Source organism: Harmonia axyridis, chromosome 2 (assembly GCF_914767665.1).
Source record: "Harmonia axyridis chromosome 2, icHarAxyr1.1, whole genome shotgun sequence".
NCBI lineage: Eukaryota > Metazoa > Arthropoda > Insecta > Coleoptera > Coccinellidae > Harmonia > Harmonia axyridis.
This window is the reverse complement of record NC_059502.1, coordinates 16,967-37,016: the sequence shown is the minus strand read 5'-3', so window position 1 is coordinate 37,016 and position 20,050 is coordinate 16,967. Positions and strand designations below refer to the sequence as shown.

General features: G+C 34.5%; 1 protein-coding gene across 4 annotated transcripts; it reads left to right on the top strand.

Moving 5' to 3' along the window:
* The first annotated feature begins 509 nt into the window (after positions 1–509).
* Positions 510–2,205, top strand: LOC123673265 (enoyl-CoA delta isomerase 1, mitochondrial-like). Of its 4 annotated transcripts, none has more exons than XM_045607744.1 (5): positions 510–761; positions 852–1,122; positions 1,179–1,325; positions 1,537–1,884; positions 1,991–2,205. In XM_045607744.1, the coding sequence occupies exons 2-5, from the start codon at positions 901–903 to the stop codon at positions 2,105–2,107; spliced, it is 834 nt and encodes a 277-aa protein (XP_045463700.1). In that variant the 5' UTR covers positions 510–761; positions 852–900; the 3' UTR covers positions 2,108–2,205. The 4 variants fall into 4 exon arrangements, with proteins under 4 accessions (XP_045463700.1, XP_045463699.1, XP_045463698.1 ...); XM_045607743.1 differs by having other exon boundaries at positions 510–764; XM_045607742.1 differs by having other exon boundaries at positions 510–768.
* Positions 2,206–20,050: the final 17,845 nt, after the last annotated feature.

The window sequence follows — 20,050 nt, the reverse complement described above, 5'->3', positions numbered from 1 at the left end:
TGTCAACGAAGGCCATTTTGATTTGAATCAAGTCCATTACTTGAATTATTGAAATTTGTGCAGTTGTAGGAAAAGTATAGTGTGCAACATGTGGAGAAAGTCCTTTTCTCGCTCGTGTGTTTGCGGCACTCGCCTTTCAGGCTCGTGCCACAAACTTCCACACTCGCGAGAAAAGTTGGACTTTCCCCACTTGTTGCACAATATACTATTTTTTTTTGAAACATTTTTTTAAATTCTTGTATAACTGGGAGTTTTATTTTAGCTGAATAGGGAATCATGAACAATGTCATATTCCGAATTTTCAGATTTCAAATCGGCCCCGTTCTCTAGAAACGTCTAATAGGCCATCGAACTTGAAACACCCTGTATATATATTTATATTCGTGAAGTATATTCGAATTTATTGTTTTCTTCATTTGTCATTGAAAGTATCCAAATCAGTGTCATTCACTAAAAATAGTTTTAATTGTATTTATAATAGTTAGGTTACAGGATACCTAACTCATTTGAATTAATTTTTCTGATGCTGATTCAACTAGTGATTTAGGAAAGTTATTACAAAATTGTCTAAGACAGTGTTATGAAATCGATTTTCATATTTTAAGATACCCTACTCAAACCATATTTTGAAAAGAATCAAAAACTTCATCGTAAATTTCGAATATCATGTTAGTTTACTGATCGCAGCGCTCTCAGGCTTCAACGGTATTTGGATGAACCCAGTTATATCGATGTTTCTTTAGGGACCAAAGTACCAAATTGTAGTCTGTGATACCACAGACTAACTAGTAATCTGTGGTGATACAGTCTTTGATATTTTTTATTTATCAATTACCTTTATCTCATTTTAGTCAGTATCGAACATTTGGACTCTAGGTGAATATTCATTTTACGTTCATTATGTTTGTACGAAAAAGTTATTATCCATTGCAAAGACTACTCAGAAATTATTCAAACATAGGAAAAAGTCCTGTTGATGTTGTGGTTGATAATTTGGGTATAGCGACAGTAACTCTTCAGAATCCTCCTGTAAATAGTTTGGATTTACAACTGGTATCTGAATTATCTAATACTCTCATTTCGTTAGAAAAGGATAAAAGTCGAGGACTCATTTTAAAATCGGTAGGTATACTGATTTTAGATTTTGTACTCATACATTTTCATTTCTTACATTTTAGTTTTCAGACAAAGTATTTTCAGCTGGAATTGATTTATTGGAACTTTATAAGCCTCAAAAAGACAGGGTTAAACAATTTTGGACAGCACTACAAGACTGTTGGATAAATCTTTATGGATTCAGTGCTCCTACTGTAGCATGTATTAATGTGAGATTTCTTTTCTTTGCTGTAAAATTCTTAAATATGCTTGGGTATCCTTTATGAATGAACTTTATATGAAGTTCAATAAAATGCTTTGATATTATCAGATATGGCAAGCTCACACTCTTTTATTATTATCCTGCAAGTTGTGAAAATTTGTTTGAATATCTTAAATTGAGGATGCAGAACAATCATCAATGAAAAATTATACTTTTAGGGCCATGCTCCAGCTGGTGGATGTTTGCTATCACTCAGTTGTGAGTATAGAGTTATGTTGAAAGAGAAGACTATTGGTCTCAATGAAACTAAATTGGGCTTAGTTGCACCACCCTGGTTTATATCAACAATGATGAATGTGATTGGTCGTAGACAAACAGAATTGGCTTTGACAAGTGGGAGAATGTTTACAACTGAGGAAGCTTCCAAGATAGGATTAATCGATGAAATTGCAGAGAATTCTGAAGAAGCAATGATAAAGTGCAGAGCATTCCTTCAGTTATTTGAAAAAATTTCTCCTTCTGCTAGAGCGGCCACAAAAAATATGATCAGGAAGAAAACTATTCAGGTTAATGTTTTTGCAATACTTTTTCATATGATAAACTGTGAAACTTTAAGCATTTCATATTTAAATATATGTAATCATAAATATAATTTTCATTTTAATATTTTAGGATCTGGTGAAAAATAAGGAGGCTGATCTGAACCTATTCTGTGACATAGTAATGCAAGAAAAGGTTCAACAAGGTTTAGGATTGTATCTACAATCTCTCAAGAAGGCAAAAAACTAAGTTTTTATAAAGATTTAATATGCAGGTTATTTACATATTTGTTGGAAATGAAATTTAAATTTTTTACCATTATATTCATTATATATATACAATAATAATTCTCTTTTAATGCTTGAACTTGGGATTTCTTTATCTCTCGTTCTTCTATTCCGATATTGATGAAAAGTGGTATGATTTAGGCAAATTTATCCGACATTGTCTTTCGCGCCACCTATTGGTTAGGGTACTTGAGTGTGTCTGGCAGTAGGAATCTGTGTTTTATATGTATAAATGGACTCTGTAGATTAACCATAGCCGTCTTTATTAGCCTTGTAGAGAAATTGTCCATGATTAGACTATAAAGACGGCTGGGGGTTAACGAAGTATATTTTCAAATAATATTGAACTTTAAAAATTGTAAGTAGATGGAAAACACTGTATAACTGACCAAATGTAACAATACCAAACGACAATGCTTTTAATAGTAATGACTGCTAACATCTAGATTACTCAGAATTCTGGAAAATCATCACTACACGTTTTGTATTGTTTAACAATGGGGAAGGAATGAGAGTTTTCAGAGGCCCCTAGCGTCAAAACTAGCCTATAGAAAAATTTTTGGTTGAGAATGACTTGGAATATAACAAATAAAAAATTCAGCGAATTTGACAAGAGACCACTTTCCCTAATAAAGTGTGCGGTATCCTTTGTATTTTGTCACCTATATTTTGCGATCTTGATAGTCATTAATCAAATAATCAAGTTCAAAATTAACAAAAAAAGAACAAAGTTTCTTGTCGATCAGAGCGTTATTTCTGACTAATGGTTTACTCTAAATAATTATCATTTCGTACAGTAAATGATACGTCTGTATCTTCAGAATTTATTTTCAATATTGTAAATCAGTCATAGAAAACAAAATTAATTCAAAACTTGGAAAGGATCACCTAATTATAACGAGCGTTCATTTAAATTAATTATTATAAATATTCTAAAGTTCTATCCTTAGACGTATCTTGGGAAGTCTCATAGTCCTAATATCCATGGATCGAGTGTCACGTAATTTTTCAGAAGATCGTAAAGAAGAAAGCATTAGAAAGAGACGAGCTCATGATTTCCCTTGATATGAACAGAGATGATACCACGGCATAGAGACTATACAGTAGCATAGTATAAGGAAAGGATAGTAAGCCAGTGTAGTGCTTTTTTCGATTTTGTTGATGTTGAGCGCCATCTAGTTGCACTCACGTTAAGCCTCGAATTTTACTGTCAAAAAATTGGTCCGTAAAGTGAAGCCCTCTGAAAGAATTGGTATTATTTTGAAGAACTGAAATATTTGAAATAGAGTGGTCAGAAGATTTCTATATTTCGATATTTTTTCTGCTCTACAATAAGAATTTACGCCAGTGGCGTGTATTTGTGATAAACAAGTACAATGCTACAAGTTATCATGAAATCAGGTCCAGTCGTCATGAAATGATATCTCTAGGTTTTTTCAGGATTTATGAATGGAATAAACTCCATTTTCCGGGATATCGATATTGCAATTGAATGTATTTGAAGCAGGCGCGGATCCAGGCCCCACTTTTGGGGGGGGAACTTTCAGATTCTCAAAATACTGAAAATGCTTCCGCCATTTTGGGACGTCATTTTTTTGCCGTTCATTAATATGGGTTTTCACAAAATGTATTGAAGGTAAAATTTTTTCTGATCTTGTAATTATTTGAGCCTTAGTATGTCAAATTCTAGGAGTGCCGGCAAAATTTAAGAGGTGCCCGGGCCATTTGGGGGGGGAACGTTCCCCCAGTTCCCCCCCCCCTGGATCCGCGCCTGATTTGAAGAATATTCGATTGATATTGTTTTGTTATAGATTGAGTGAGAATAGGTAAAGTTTCTATCAACATTAATTTCCTAATGTCGTAAGTTCCAATGAAATTTCTCAAAAGCTATATTTAGCATTTGACAGTTGGTTTCGATCATTTTTTCCCAACCTTTTACGATTCTTACAGTTATGTATTTTATTATTCGACTGTAATAATATTTTCTGACCGAAAAATCAGCCCATGTTTTTATGAATATTTGAAGAAAAGTTTACCTTAAACAACCAAATTATATTGAAATATCTCAATGATGTTGAAAATAAATAAAATCATGTTTTATTTTTATATTTACCTTATATTTAAAATTGAAATGAATATTTTCGGGTTGTAGTTTGTGGATTGAACATATCAATAGATTTTTCATATAGCTCAGGAGCTTGAAATATTAGAGGTTTCCTAGTAATACATCTTTTTTGGTAAAAGTGAAGGAAAAAACTTGAAAATTGGAAAATTCAGTTTTAATATCAAATAAAAGAAATTTTATAAAGAAAAGTTCAAGAGTTGGTAGAGACAGATGGAATTTTAGTTCTTCTATACATACTAAGCAAATAGCCACTCTTAGTGCTGTGCAGTTTTTTTTTATAAAGTGAATTAGAAATCAAAAGTTTCTGATTTTTTTTTGTTCTTGGAAGGAAACAATATGATGTATTTTTTCGATACTCTCTATCATTTGAATTCAACCCGCACCAATTCTTTACAAAATAATTTTCTATGGGAATAAAGCTTTTCCGATATAAGACACTATACGATATTGATGAGAGTTATTGAGTCTCAGTGCTGCCCTGGTGATAATGAATTTGATGCTTTGAAAAGCACACAGTTTCAGTCAATAAAACCTTGTAATCATGAAGATACTGAGCGAATGCTCTTGCAACCATCAATAATCATTATGAATTAACTGGCAATTATTTCTTTGAAGTTGGCAAAAATAACAAATTAGGTACCGAGACCCATATATTTGATGGTTTCCTTGTCACTATACAGGGTGAGTCTTTGACTTGTACATATATTTTAACCCAAGATTCCTGAGGTCAAAAGAAACACTTTTTTCCTTTACCATTTTTTCCGATTCGGCCCGGTTAAAAAGATACAGGCTGTTGAAAATCGTTAAAAAAATGTGATTTTCGGCTATATCTCGGAAATGGTTGTATCGAAGGAAATGATTTTTGAAATATAGCTTTTTTTTGATGTGATACATCTTCTCCGAACACCAGATTCCATACACATTCTTCTGTTTCTTTGTTATGAACATAACATACCATAAAAATACCAGAAATTCGAAGAAACCAACTCTTAATAGTAATTTGAACGTTCATTGAAGAATATTTGGCTAATTTGAAAAATAAAAATATTCTTCATATTTTCTCGTACAAAGCGCCGTTTTCGAATAACTTGATCTTAAAAAAAAAAAATTACCTGTGAAATTCAAAAAATTGGGTACTTTGGCTGAATGCAACTCTGTTCTATTGTGGAAAAAAAAACCACAGAAATGAATATTTACTATGAAGTCATGTCTCAGATTTAAGAATTGAAGTACTAGCCAACTTAGTTTGAAAATGAAGTTATTTGAATAAGCTCACCTCAACTCCTCGATTTGATTAAAAATCACTGAGCTTTGGCACAGCTCTGATAATAAGAAGATACTTCACTAAAATCAACATTCTTTTTGAAAAGTCCAGATTATTCATAAAACCCATGTTTAAAAAAGTTTTCACAAAATAGTCCCATTATAATGACAACAATCAATATCCCACTAAAGACTGCTGCTATCGAACAATACTGTATTCTTCTTCGGCTCATTCAAACTCACATCGAAACATACCACTAGAACTAGGTACATACTAGATAAATTTTCATGTGATTGAGATTGAATACTTTTATTCTTTTGCTATTCCATAAATTCATCCTAAGAGCTTATGATTGACATACTTCCAAAAGGGCCATAATTGTTTTAATGTGAAAACAAATTAGGTGAGTTGAAAGAAACTGGATATTCTATTGTGGATATTTAAATTGAATACTTCTCATTTATTTTCAATGCCAAAATCAAGATGAATTAAGTAGTAAAGTTGGCTATAATGTAGGTACACATTAAGAACAAATTTGATTACAAGTGGAGTCTAACATTTTCCATTGATTACAGAGCCAGAATATTTTACATATTTCCATATTTTCATACTGATGGCTTCAAAAATATTGATGCATTTCAATATTTTTATGAGATAGTTGGAACAAATCAAATGCTTCATTTCATAACAAATATCTTATAACAATAACAGTGTAAACTGTAAATGAAAATTTTAGGTTAGAAGTTAGAACATAGATTATTCGAACCGAACTGCTGTGTTTATATTTGGCATCACTCGAAATTTGAAATTCAAACTTAAAACCACAGATTACTATAGTCTGTGTTAGATCTTTCATAGATGAATATTATTTATTTGAGATTTTAAGGTTAATTCTTGCACGAAAAATAAACAACGATATCATATAAATGAAATATAATGAATGAATGGATATGAGTATCAGAGCTAATATGGGTGGTAGCGAGCTCAATTCGTTATAATCATCGAAAATGAAATAGAAATCAAGAGAAGAATATTTAATCTTTAGCGTCAACGAAATTGGAATAACTCATTTATTTGATTATAAACACTACTTTGTTCAACAAATGGAATGTTAAACGTGAGTTTATGATGGTTTTTCTAATTTAGTAGCTTATTTCCAAGGTTCAAGAGGTATATCTTATGCTTGAGAAAACTTCAGTGTTCCGGTTTTCAGGGGTGAATTAGCTCATTTTGAAAATTTAAAATGGCTATATCTTTTTAACAGGGCCGAATCGGAAAAAATGGTAAAGGAAAAAAGTGTTTCTTTTGACCTCAAGAACCTTCGGTTAAAATATATGTACAAGTCAAAGACTCACCCTGTATATAAAAACCGTGTAGCAACTTGCAACGGATAAAAATGTGGGCTCAAAAATTCATTGACAGAAAGGCTTATTCAAGATCGACTCAAGAATCAAATCCCAACACAATACAGAGAATGGAAATCCCACAATAAGCATTCAAAATTTCATTCCATTCCTTATCCTATGACAGTAGTAACACTCTCGATAAAATGAACTGAAATTTTGTTCCAATCGAGAATTCGCGCATTCCTCCCAGCGCAGGAGAAAGCCATTAGGATCTTCATTCATTTGAGCGGGAATTCAAAAGTATATTAGAATTTTCGTAGATATCTTAAGATTTTCGATAAGGAGAGTGGCTTTGGAAGTTATTTTTTCAGTATTTTCAAATTTCATGTATCAATGGTTAGTATATTCATTATAGTGACACTAAAATTAAGGACGTAATTCATAATTATCTCATTCAAATTGTATATTTTCTCCTCTAAAATACTTTTCAATAAATCAATGAAACTTTTTTAATCAACATTTGGCTTGCAACTAATATTTGATGAATTCTTTTCAAGTACAGTAGAACCCCGATTATCCGTTCTCCTATTATCCGTTTTACTCTGTAATCCGTGCTCGTCGACATTTTCCCACATCCGTTCCCACGAGCAGACATCCACTCGATTATCCGGGATTCAATTCATTACGCATGCGCTATAGTAATAATTTGGTAGAATTCGAAAATGTTTCAGTCGATGACATTGAGGAATGGCTAAATTCGGATTTAAATGAACCCGGTTATCTGATACTGGATGATTCAGAAATCGCATCAAATGTCTCCCAACCTAACCACTGTATGGATCGAACGATGAAAGTGTTGAAGAATTTTCCACGCAGAAAAACACTGTTTCTGCCGAAGACGCGTTGAGATTCGCAAATGGTCTGATGCACTATTTAGAAGAGGAAAATGATACGGATTATATTGATGTCCTCCACTTGAGGAAAATTCGGACTCACACATAGAGAAAGGATTTGTCTATGTTAATAATAACCTATCTATAATCTAAGAATTGTACGGAATTACACATTCATTTCGGCCAATGAGGAGTAGCACCTCTGTTCCGTCAATTTTATCTCTACGTCAGACATCTGTGGAGTTCTAAGGCTAAAACCACAGACTAATAATCTGTGGCTAAAACGGACCAAATATTTGGACCCGATCGATGATTCGGGTATCTTCGTGAATCGGTTGCGTCGTACATCCTCGGGTTCCCGAGCTCTGTAAAATCCACAACTAAAATCACAGACTAACCAGACAATTCACTCTGCCGTTTTTAAGCACGGCGTTTCGTTGACCTTGAATTTCACTATGAACTACTGTAGTAAAAAATGACAAAGATAACCGAACTTCCCACTCTTTCTAAAAGGTTCAAAACGCAGGTGATTTGTCAGATTAACCCATTCAAATTTTTGAATTCACCCAACTGCTATATTCAACTCCTATTCTCTTTGAATATTGAATACCAAGCTAAATTTATCAAAGTATTCAAAATAGCTGTTTTTTTAAAAACATTAAATATATTTCTTTGAATTAAAACAACAAAGGAACTAAATATTTTATTATTTATAATATATTTGGAATTAGTAAATATGGAAGCCGGTCAAGGTAAAATATGTACGAAGTGTTCTGTTAAAAATTGTAATAGTGCAAGATATCAAGGGATTTCTACAAATTCAATTATGGCTGTGCCATAATTGACGATCTCTGATTAGCCGAATTTCGATCTCACCTGAAAAATTTTTTGTCCAAAAATTTTCGTAAAATTTTCTATACCTAACCCTTAGAAAATTTTCTGAAAAATAAAAGTTCCTTCAAGGGAATATTGTATCATTTTATTGATTGATTCGACTACGTAGATTACGAAAATGCTTACAGTTGGGCGATCAGTACATTATTACATAAATTATAGGCAAAAATCAGTAATTTTTAAAGAAAAAATTGATAATTTTCCCGGAGCCGCCACTTCTTCTAGACATGGGCTACGCACTTGAAACCTCACTATGTTTTAGAGCGGAACTTGAAGTTTGGAAACGTTTTTATTTGAATGGTCTGTGACGAATGATTCAGGAGATATAACGATTTTTAGGGGCAAATTCAATTTTTTCCCAAATTTCGAGTTCAAATTTCTTTAAAACTGGGAGCTCTACGGAAAATCGGTGAGCAGTGCCATAATTGACGATCTCTGATTAGCCGAATTTCGATCTAACCTGAAAAATTTTTTGTCCAAAAATTTTCGTAAAATTTTCTATACCTAACCCTTAGAAAATTTTCTGAAAAATAAAAGTTCCTTCAAGGAAATATTCTATCATTTTATTGATTGATTCGACTATGTAGATTACGAAAATGCTTACAGTTGGGCGATCAGTACATTATTACATAAATTATAGGCAAAAATCAGTAATTTTTAAAGAAAAAATTGATAATTTTCCCGGTGCTGCCACTTCATCTAGACATGGGCTACGCACTTGAAACCTCACTATGTTTTAGAGCGGAACTTGAAGTTTGGAAACGTTTTTATTTGAATGGTCTGTGACGAATGATTCAGGAGATATAACGATTTTTAGGGGCAAATTCAATTTTTTCCCAAATTTCGAGTTCAAATTTCTTTAAAACTGGGAGCTCTACGGAAAATCGGTGAGCAGTGCCATAATTGACGATCTCTGATTAGCCGAATTTCGATCTCACCTGAAAAATTTTTTGTCCAAAAATTTTCGTAAAATTTTCTATACCTAACCCTTAGAAAATTTTCTGAAAAATAAAAGTTCCTTCAAGGAAATATTCTATCATTTTATTGATTGATTCGACTATGTAGATTACGAAAATGCTTACAGTTGGGCGATCAGTACATTATTACATAAATTATAGGCAAAAATCTGTAATTTTGAAAGAAAAAATTGATAATTTTCCCGAAGCTGCCACTTCTTCTAGACATGGGCTACGCACTTGAAACCTCACTATGTTTTAGAGCGGAACTTGAAGTTTGGAAACGTTTTTATTTGAATGGTCTGTGACGAATGATTCAGGAGATATAACGATTTTTAGGGGCAAATTCAATTTTTTCCCAAATTTCGAGTTCAAATTTCTTTAAAACTGGGAGCTCTACGGAAAATCGGTGAGCAGTGCCATAATTGACGATCTCTGATTAGCCGAATTTCGATCTCACCTGAAAAATTTTTTGTCCAAAAATTTTCGTAAAATTTTCTATACCTAACCCTTAGAAAATTTTCTGAAAAATAAAAGTTCCTTCAAGGAAATATTCTATCATTTTATTGATTGATTCGACTATGTAGATTACGAAAATGCTTACAGTTGGGCGATCAGTACATTATTACATAAATTATAGGCAAAAATCTGTAATTTTGACAGAAAAAATTGATAATTTTCCCGAAGCTGCCACTTCTTCTAGACATGGGCTACGCACTTGAAACCTCACTATGTTTTAGAGCGGAACTTGAAGTTTGGAAACGTTTTTATTTGAATGGTCTGTGACGACCTAACCTAACCTAACCTAACCTAACCTAACCTAACATAATTCTTCCAGATCTCTCATATTTACGGAGTTACGTTATATATGGAGAACCGTTGATCCTAGAGAGGTGTCGATAGCATTTTTGTACTCTCCAGGTCCGGGAGCACCTTTTTAGCAATTTTTGAAATTTTGAAAAATGTTGAATATTTCGAGAACCGTACCTCCTACAGAACAATTTTCGACATTTTTGATATCCTCTCGACCGTACCTTTCATTTGATACCAAACATGAAAAATCGTTTGGTTTGTTTACTTTTTTTGAAATCGTGATAACTCGGAAACCGTTCGGCTTACCTAACAATTTTAGACATTTTTGAGATCCATAAAATAAGACCTTTCATTTGATACCAAATTCTTCACTATTTGGATTTGTTTACATTTCTTAAAATGTTAATAACTCCTGAACCGTTGATCCTACACAACAATTCTATTACTATTTCATTGTATCATCTATCTGCCAACAATTTTACGGGACCGGGGGGGAATAGGGGCCCTGGGTGGGTAATATATAAGAACAATATTGATATGTCATTAAAAGTGAATCTTGAAAATTGATGAAAATTCAAGGAAAAGTAGGCGTGGTTTGATGAAAAGTGGGTGTGGCTTCTATCAAAATAGTAATTTCGAGAAGAATATAGCTATTTCTAGTAGAGAATACATTTTTTTCCAATCAACCAACAATTTCACGGGGCCGGGGGGGAATAGGGGCCCTGGGTGGGTAATATATAACGAGAATATTGATCTGCCATTAAAAGTTAAATACCGAACCCCTTGAAAATGAATAAATTGTATATACCTATAATGCTTTATGACAACCGACTAACGTATTATTTGGGAAAGTAGGCGTGTTTTGGAAAACTGGGCGGGGCTATCTTATAATGGCCGTATCTTCGTAACGGGAGGTGCTGCGGAGGTGCGGATGGTATAGTTGGATTCCTCTTCGCTCATAGATTACATTTCAACAAAAAAATTCACTAGGTATGGAACGGGGGTAGAGATAATGGCACGTTTTCTGAAAGTGCCAGAAATCGCTCTAACCTACGGAGAAGTCTCCTAATGAGCTCACATAATCTCGTAGATCATGTAATTAATTTTAATCAATCACCCAACAATTTTTCGGGGCCGGAGGGGAATAGGGGCCCTGGGTGGGTAATATATAACGACAATATAGATCTGCCATAAAAAGTTAAATACTGAACCCCTTACAAATAATTATATTTTATATACCTATAATGCTTTATGAGAACCGACTAGCGTATAATTTGGGAAAGTGGGCGTGGTTTATAAAAGTGGGCGGGGCTATCTTATAATGGCTGTATCTCCGTAACGGGAGGTGCTACGGAGGTGCGGATAGTATAGTTGGATTCCCCTTCGCTCATAGATTACATTTCAACAAAAAAATTCTCTAGGTATGGGACGGGGGTAGAGATAATGACACGTTTAGTAAAAGTGCCAGAAATCGCTCTAACCTAAGGAGAACTGAACCAAAGAAGCTAACATAATTCTTCAAGACCTCTTATATTTACTGAGTAACGTTATTTCGGGAGAACCGTAGGTCCTACCGAATATTCAATGACATTTTTGAGATCCTCTCGGCCGTACCTTTCATTTGATACCAAACATGAAAAATTTTGGGTTTGTTTACATTTATTAAAATCGTAATAACTCGAAAACCGTTGATGCTAGTCAAAAATTAAGGACATTATTGACATCCATAATTTAAGACCTTTCGTTTGATACCAAATTAGTCAAAGGTTTTGGTTTGTTTACATAAATTAAAATGCTAATAACTCGGAAGATGTTGGTGCTATCCAAGAAATTTAAACATTTCTGAGATCGATAATTCTAGACCTTCCGTTTGATATCAAACTCGACACTTTTTTGAGATTTTTTGAAACCTTAATAACTCGAGAAACGTTGATCCTATACAACTATTTTTGACACTGTTGAGGTCGATAATTTAAGACCTTTCGTCTGATACCAAATTTGACGATTTTTTTAGAATTTTTCAATTCTTAATAACTCGAAAACTGTTGATCCTAGAGAACTATTTTTGACATATTTCAGATCGATAATTTCAGACCTTTCATTTGATACTAAAGTCAATACTTTTTCGGTTTGTTTACATTTCTTAAATTGTTAATAACTCGAGAACCGTCGATCCTACCCAACAATTTTTGACATTTTTAAGGTCGATAATTTAATACCTTTCATTTGATACCCTACTCCACAATTGTTGGGTTTGTTTACAATTTTTAAAATCGTAATAACTCGGAAACCGTTGATGCTATCCAACAAATTGTAACATATTTGAGATCGATAATTTTAGACCCTTCGTTTGATACCAATTTTTAAGATTTTTATATTTTCATTTTTATAGGAATGTCGATTTTTAAGTTAGTTAGGGTTTACCCTAACTAAGTATGTTAGGTTTAACCTAACCCTTTATGGTTAGGTCAGTTATGCTCAACTTAGGTTAGGGTTCATGAGCTTAACTTAGGTTAGAGTGATTGCAATTCGATTTAGGTTCAATTTTGGTTAGGTTAGGTTAGGTTAGGTTAGGTTAGGTTAGGTTAGGTTAGGTTAGGTTAGGTTAGGTTAGGTTAGGTTAGGTTAGGTTAGGTTAGGTTAGGTTAGGTTAGGTTAGGTTAGGTTAGGTTAGGTTAGGTTAGGTTAGGTTAGGTTAGGTTAGGTTAGGTTAGGTTAGGGACCGCGCTAGGTGATGGATGATTCTGTAAAATTGTGAAATGATTTTACTACCCCTAATACATCGATTTTACCCTTAGGTAAAATGGGGAGGAGCTTAGCTTGGGAGGTATATACAAGGGTATGGTTGGGGCGGAGGATGGGGACGCGGGTCGTCTATTCGTGGAGAGCTCGAAGAGTAGATTCGGAAAAGGGGGCGGGGCTTAGTAGGAGTGGGCGGGGCTTCTGGGAAAGGGGGCGTGGCCTACGAAAAGGGGGCGTGGTTTCCGGAAAAGGGTATTTTCGGATTCTAGAGCGTTTTCTGATCATTTTAGACGTATTTTCAGACTTCTATCTCTTGCGGTTTAGGAGTTATGTCGATTATTTCGGGTAAGGCATTCTAGGATTTTTATGAGATTTTGGAGGTTGATTCTTCGTGATTTCAACGTTCGATTTTACCCTTGGAAAATTCTGGGAGAATCATAGATCCGAAGAAACAGTGAGGGTTTTGGTAGGGGCGGAGGATGGGGACGCGGGGTTCTGTCTATGATGAGTGGACGTGTTTTATCTTTAAGCGTATCTATTTGTATTTCGATTCAAACTCATATATCTTATGTAATTTTTAGAAAAATTACTATCTTTAGAAGAATTACCATTTTCAGCATAACTACTATTTTTAGAGATTTGTTCTTTCATGAAAAATACGAAAATTGAGAATGAAATAGTTATTTCTTGTGGAAATTGTTATTTTTTTCAACCAGCCAACAATCTTACGGGGCCGGGGGGTGAATAGGGGCCCTGGGTGGGTAATATATAACAAGAATATTGATCTTTCATTGAAACATACATTTGAAAAATCAAGAAATTTCAAAGACAAGTGGGCGTGGCTGCTATAAAGGGGGGCGTGGCCTACCAAAAAAGGGGCGTGGTTTTCCAAAAATGGTATTTTTGGATTCTGGAGCCTTTTCTGATCATTTAGGACATATTTTCAGACTTCCATCTTTTGCGGTTTCGGAGTTGTGTCGATTATTTCGGGTAAGGTATCCTTGGATTTTTATGAGATTTCAGAGGTTGATTCTCCGTTATTTGAAGTATCGTTTTAAATATTAGGTAATTAGGGGAGAAGCTCAGATTGGAAGAAATAGTGTATATAGTTTTAATTTCAAGTGTTTTTCTTTGTATTTTGATTGAAACTTATATATCTCATGTGATTCTTACAAAAATTACTATTTTTATAAGTATCACTATTTTGAAAGTATGTGTGCTTTATGATAAGTACTTGTTGTTTCATGATGAATAGGAAAATTAATAAGAAAATAGCTATTTCTTCAACCACCTAACAATCTTTCGGGGCCGGAGAGGAATAGGGGCCCTGGGTGGGTTATATAACGACTATATTGATCTGTTACTGAAAGTTAATTGTGAAAATTCAAGAAAATTCGACGGAAAGTGGGCGTGCCCTCTTTGAAAGGTGGGCGTGATCTACCAAAAGGGGGGCATGGTTTCTCAAAAAGGGTATTTTTTGATTCTAGAGCCTCTTTCGATCACTTTAGATTTATTTTCAGACATCTATTTCTTGTCGTTTCTTAAATATGTCGATTATTTCGGGTAAGATATACTTGGATTCCTATGAGACTTTATAGGTTGATTTTCCGTAATTTGAAGTATCGTTTTTAATATTAGGTAATTAGGGGAGAACCTTAGATTGGAAGAAACAATGAGGTTTCTGTGTATAGTGTGTTAGTTTGAAGTGTTTTTCTTCGTACTTAGAATCAAACTTATATATCTCATGTGATTTTTAGAAGAATTACTATTTTTAGAAGAATCACTATTTTGAAAGGAAGTGTGGTCTATGATAAGTAGTTGTTGCTTCATGAGAAATAGGAAATTTGAGAATAATATAACTATTTCTTGTAAAGAATGTTATTTTTTTTCAACCACCCAATAATCTTACGGGCCGGAGGGGAATAGGGGCCCTGGGTGGGCAATATATAACGAGAATATTGATGTGTAATTAAAATAGAAGTGTGAAAATTGTAGAAAAATTGAGGAAAAGTATGCATTGAATATGGGAGTGGTCACTGAAAAGTGGGCGTGGTTTCTCTGAAAATAGGAAATTTCAGGATGAAATAGCTATTTCTCGTAGAGAATAATAAAAGAGGACAATAATAGTAATCAGAACTAATCATAACATGAATAAGAGTACAAGAATGTTCAACAAACATTGAATAATTAATAGTGTTTTGATTGAGATTTGGAAGATTTACCAGAAGAGCTACCTCCAGTCGTTCCATATTTCTTTGGTCAGAGTACAGCTTGGATATTAGGCAGTACACCACCTTGAGAAATATCGATTCCAAATCATAGGTTATTCAATTTTAATTTGAATGTAATTTTTTTCAATTAGCCAACAATTTCACGGGGCCGGAAGGGAATAGGGGCCCTGGGTGGGTAATATAATGAGAATATTGATCTATCATTAAAAGTCGAGTGTGAAAATTGTCGTTGTTTCTGAAGAACAGGAAAATTTAAAATGAAATAATTTTTCAGAATGCTTTGGACATCTATCAAACAACAATTTTACGGGACCGGAGGGGAATAGGGGCCCTGGGTGGGTAATATATAACGAGAATATTGATCACTATATCTATTTAGTTAGATATAATTGATATCTACGTTTGATAAGTATATATGAATATTTGATTAATATCGAATAAGAATAATAAAAAAGCAGAATCAAATCGCATAATGAAATTGTTCATAGTGGTTTTGAATGTTTTGAAAAATTATTAGAGCGAGGATTTCGTGAAATATATTTATAGAGAGGCTGATGATATACAGGGTCATTCAGTTTTCGGTACATTTAGATAGAGGCTTGGAGAGAAGTGTATATTTGATATGATCGAAAATAAATTTTATGGATATACGGGGTGTACGTACGACGGTACAATTTTATAAGTTTTTGGTTGATTTTCTCAGTGAAATATTGCTGAAGAATGATGATTTTAACGTTTACATCGAGAACATATACTCCGACGTACATTTTAAAGGAGGGTTCAATGAGAAATATTTCTATTGGAAATTTTTGTAGTGGATTATTATAACGGGAATTCTGTCATAGCATCAGGTGGGTGATCCTTTGATCTACAAAGAAATATTAGTTTTATGGAAATAAACATAATTTATTCGGAATCCCACCAATAATCATAATCATTTATTATTACACTTCATTTATTTACGCATAAGTTATATTAATAATGCCGGAGAAAAATCCGTTTGAAGGGAAAATATATAGTTGAAGTATAAAGTGGAGTATCTAATTAATATATCGAATATAAATCTGCCTTAATAGTAATGAATGTGAATGAAATATGGATCTCTCTCGTCTTATACAGGGTTACTCTTGTTGTTTGTCGTATCTTCGTAAGAGATAGTATTGTTAGCTATTTATCGTAGAGAATGTTATGTTTCTTAAATCCAGCCAACATTTTCACGGGGCCGGAGGGAAATAGGGGCCCTGGGTGGGTTATATAAATAGATTATTGATATGTCATTAAAAGTGTAGTTTGAAAATGCAGGAAAAAGTGGGTGTGGCTTATCGAGAAATAGGAAAATCTAAAATTAAATAGTTCTTTCACTTGAAAATTGTAATTTTTTTACAATCAATCAGCCAACAATTTCACGGGGCCGGAGGGGAATAGGGGCCCTGGGTGGGTTATATAAATAGATAATTGATCTGTAATTAAAACTGAAGTGTAAAAATTGAAGAAAAATCAACGACATTTTGTGTGAACAAGTTATGATAAAAATTGTTAAAAATTATATGTCGTGTACCATTGATTCTTAGAATTAAATGTCGATATGGAAGGGACCGTGTTCTTCCGATGAGGGAGAATAGTATTTGGATGATCTGTAAGTAATTGGGCGTGGTCAATTATAGGGGGCGTGGTTCGGATAAGTGGGCGGGGCTATCTTATAACAGTCGTATCTCCGTAACGGGAGGTGCTACGGAGGTGCGGATGGTACCGTTGGATTCCTCGTCTATCATAGATTACATTTCAGTCTTTACATCTCTTGAATACTGGACAGGGGTGGAGATAATGACATGTGAAAAAAAAGTTCCAGAAATCGCTCTAACCTAAGGAGATCTCGCCTAACCTTGTTAACATAATTCTTCAAGATCTCTTATATTTACTGAGTTACGTTATATCTGGAGAACTACTGATCGTAGAGAGGTGCCGATTGTATTTTCGAGTTCTCCAGGACCGGGAGCAACTTGTTCGTCATTTTTGAAAATTTCGAAAATCTCGAAAATTTCGAGAACCGCTGGTCCTAGCGATCGATTTTTGCCATTTTCGAGATCCCCTCGATCGTACCTTTCATTTGATATCAAACTCGACATGTTTCGGAATTTTCAAAATTACGCGTCGTGTGCCATTGATTCTTAAAGTTTTATGTCGATCTGGTAGGGTCCGTGTTCTTTCGATGAGGAAGAATAGTATTGGGACGATTTATAATTAAGTGGGCGTGTCCAATTATAGTGGGTGTGGTTTTTAAAAGTGGGCGTGGCCATCTTATAACGGCTGTATCTCCTCAACGGAGGGTGCTACGGAGGTGCGGATGGTACCGTTGGATTCGTCGTCGATCCTAGATTACATTTCAGTCTTTACATCTCTTGAATACTGGACAGGGGTGGAGATAATGACATGTGAAAAAAAAGTGCCAGAAATCGCTCTAACCTAAGGAGATCTCGCCTAACCTTGTTAACATAATTCTTCGAGATCTCTTATATTTACTGAGTTACGTTATTTCTGGAGAACTACGGATTCTAGAGAGGTGCCGATTGTATTTTCGAGTTCTCCAGGACCGGGAGCAACTTTTTCGTCATTTTTGAAATTTTCGAAAATCTCGAAAATTTCGAGAACCGCTGGTCCTAGCGATCGATTTTTGCCATTTTCGACATCCCCTCGATCGTACCTTTCATTTGATACCAAACTCGACATGTTTCGGAATTTTCAAAAATTCGCGCCGTGTGCCATTGATTCTTAAAGTTTTATGTCGATCTGGTAGGGTCCGTGTTCTTTCGATGAGGAAGAATAGTATTGGGATGATTTCTAATTAAGTGGGCGTGTCCAATTATAGTGGGTGTGGTTTTTAAAAGTGGGCGTGGCCATCTTATAACGGCTGTATCTCCTCAACGGAGGGTGCTACGGAGGTGCGGATGGTACCGTTGGATACGTCGTCGATCCTAGATTACATTTCAGTCTTTACATCTCTTGAATACTGGACAGGGGTGGAGATAATGACATGTGAAAAAAAAGTTCCAGAAATCGCTCTAACCTAAGGAGATCTCGCCTAACCTTGTTAACATAATTCTTCAAGATCTCTTATCTTTACCGAGTTACGTTATATCTGGAGAACCGTTGATCCTAGAGAGGTGTCGATAGTATTTTTGTACTCTCCAGGTCCGGGAGCACCTTTTTAGCAATTTTTGAAATTTTCAAAAATGTTGAATATTTCGAGAACCGTACCTCCTACAGAACAATTTTCGACATTTTTGAGATCCTCTCGACCGTACCTTTCATTTGATACCAAACATGAAAAATCGTTTGGTTTGTTTACTTTTTTTGAAATCGTGATAACTCGGAAACCCTTCGGCTTACCTAACAATTTTAGACATTTTTGAGATCCATAAAATAAGACCTTTCATTTGATACCAAATTCTTCACTATTTGGATTTGTTTACATTTCTTAAAATGTTAATAACTCCTGAACCGTTGATCCTACACAACAATTCTATTACTATTTCATTGTATCATCTATCTGCCAACAATTTTACGGGGCCGGGGGGGAATAGGGGCCCTGGGTGGGTAATATATAAGAAGAATATTGATATGTCATTAAAAGTGAATCTTGAAAATTGATGAAAATTCAAGGAAAAGTAGGCGTGGTTTGATGAAAAGTGGGTGTGGCTTCTATAAAAATAGTAATTTCGAGAAGAATATAGCTATTTCTAGTAGAGAATACATTTTTTTTCCAATCAACCAACAATTTCACGGGGCCGGGGGGGAATAGGGGCCCTGGGTGGGTAATATATAACGAGAATATTGATCTGTCATTAAAAGTTAAATACCGAACCCCTTAAAAATGAATAAATTGTATATACCTATAATGCTTTATGACAACCGACTAACGTATTATTTGGGAAAGTAGGCGTGTTTTGGAAAACTGGGCGGGGCTATCTTATAATGGCCGTATCTTCGTAACGGGAGGTGCTACGGAGGTGCGGATGGTATAGTTGGATTCCTCTTCGCTCATAGATTACATTTCAACAAAAAAATTCACTAGGTATTGAACGATGGTAGAGATAATGACACGTTTTCTAAAAGTGACAGAAATCGCTCTAACCTACGGAGAAGTCTCCTAATGAGCTCACATAATCTCGTAGATCATGTAATTAATTTTAATCAATCACCCAACAATTTTTCGGGGCCGGAGGGGAATAGGGGCCCTGGGTGGGTAATATATAACGACAATATAGATCTGCCATAAAAAGTTAAATACTGAACCCCTTACAAATAATTATATTTTATATACCTATAATGCTTTATGAGAACCGACTAGTGTCTAATTTGGGAAAGTGGGCGTGGTTTATAAAAGTGGGCGGGGCTATCTTATAATGGCTGTATCTCCGTAACGGGAGGTGCTACGGAGGTGCGGATAGTATAGTTCGATTCCCCTTCGCTCATAGATTACATTTCAACAAAAAAATTCTCTAGGTATGGGACGGGGGTAGAGATAATGACACGTTTAGTAAAAGTGCCAGAAATCGCTCTAACCTAAGGAGACCTGACCTAATGAGCTAACATAATTCTTCAAGATCTCTTTAATTTACTGAGTTACGTTATTTCGGGAGA

Bases quoted from the DNA above. Each gene is read 5' to 3' on its own strand.
- LOC123673265 (XM_045607744.1), top strand. From the start codon at position 901: ATGTTTGTACGAAAAAGTTATTATCCATTGCAAAGACTACTCAGAAAT. The intron at 1,123-1,178 runs GTAGGTATACTG...CTTACATTTTAG, and splicing joins GAGGACTCATTTTAAAATCG to TTTTCAGACAAAGTATTTTC. The intron at 1,885-1,990 runs GTTAATGTTTTT...TTAATATTTTAG, and splicing joins TCAGGAAGAAAACTATTCAG to GATCTGGTGAAAAATAAGGA.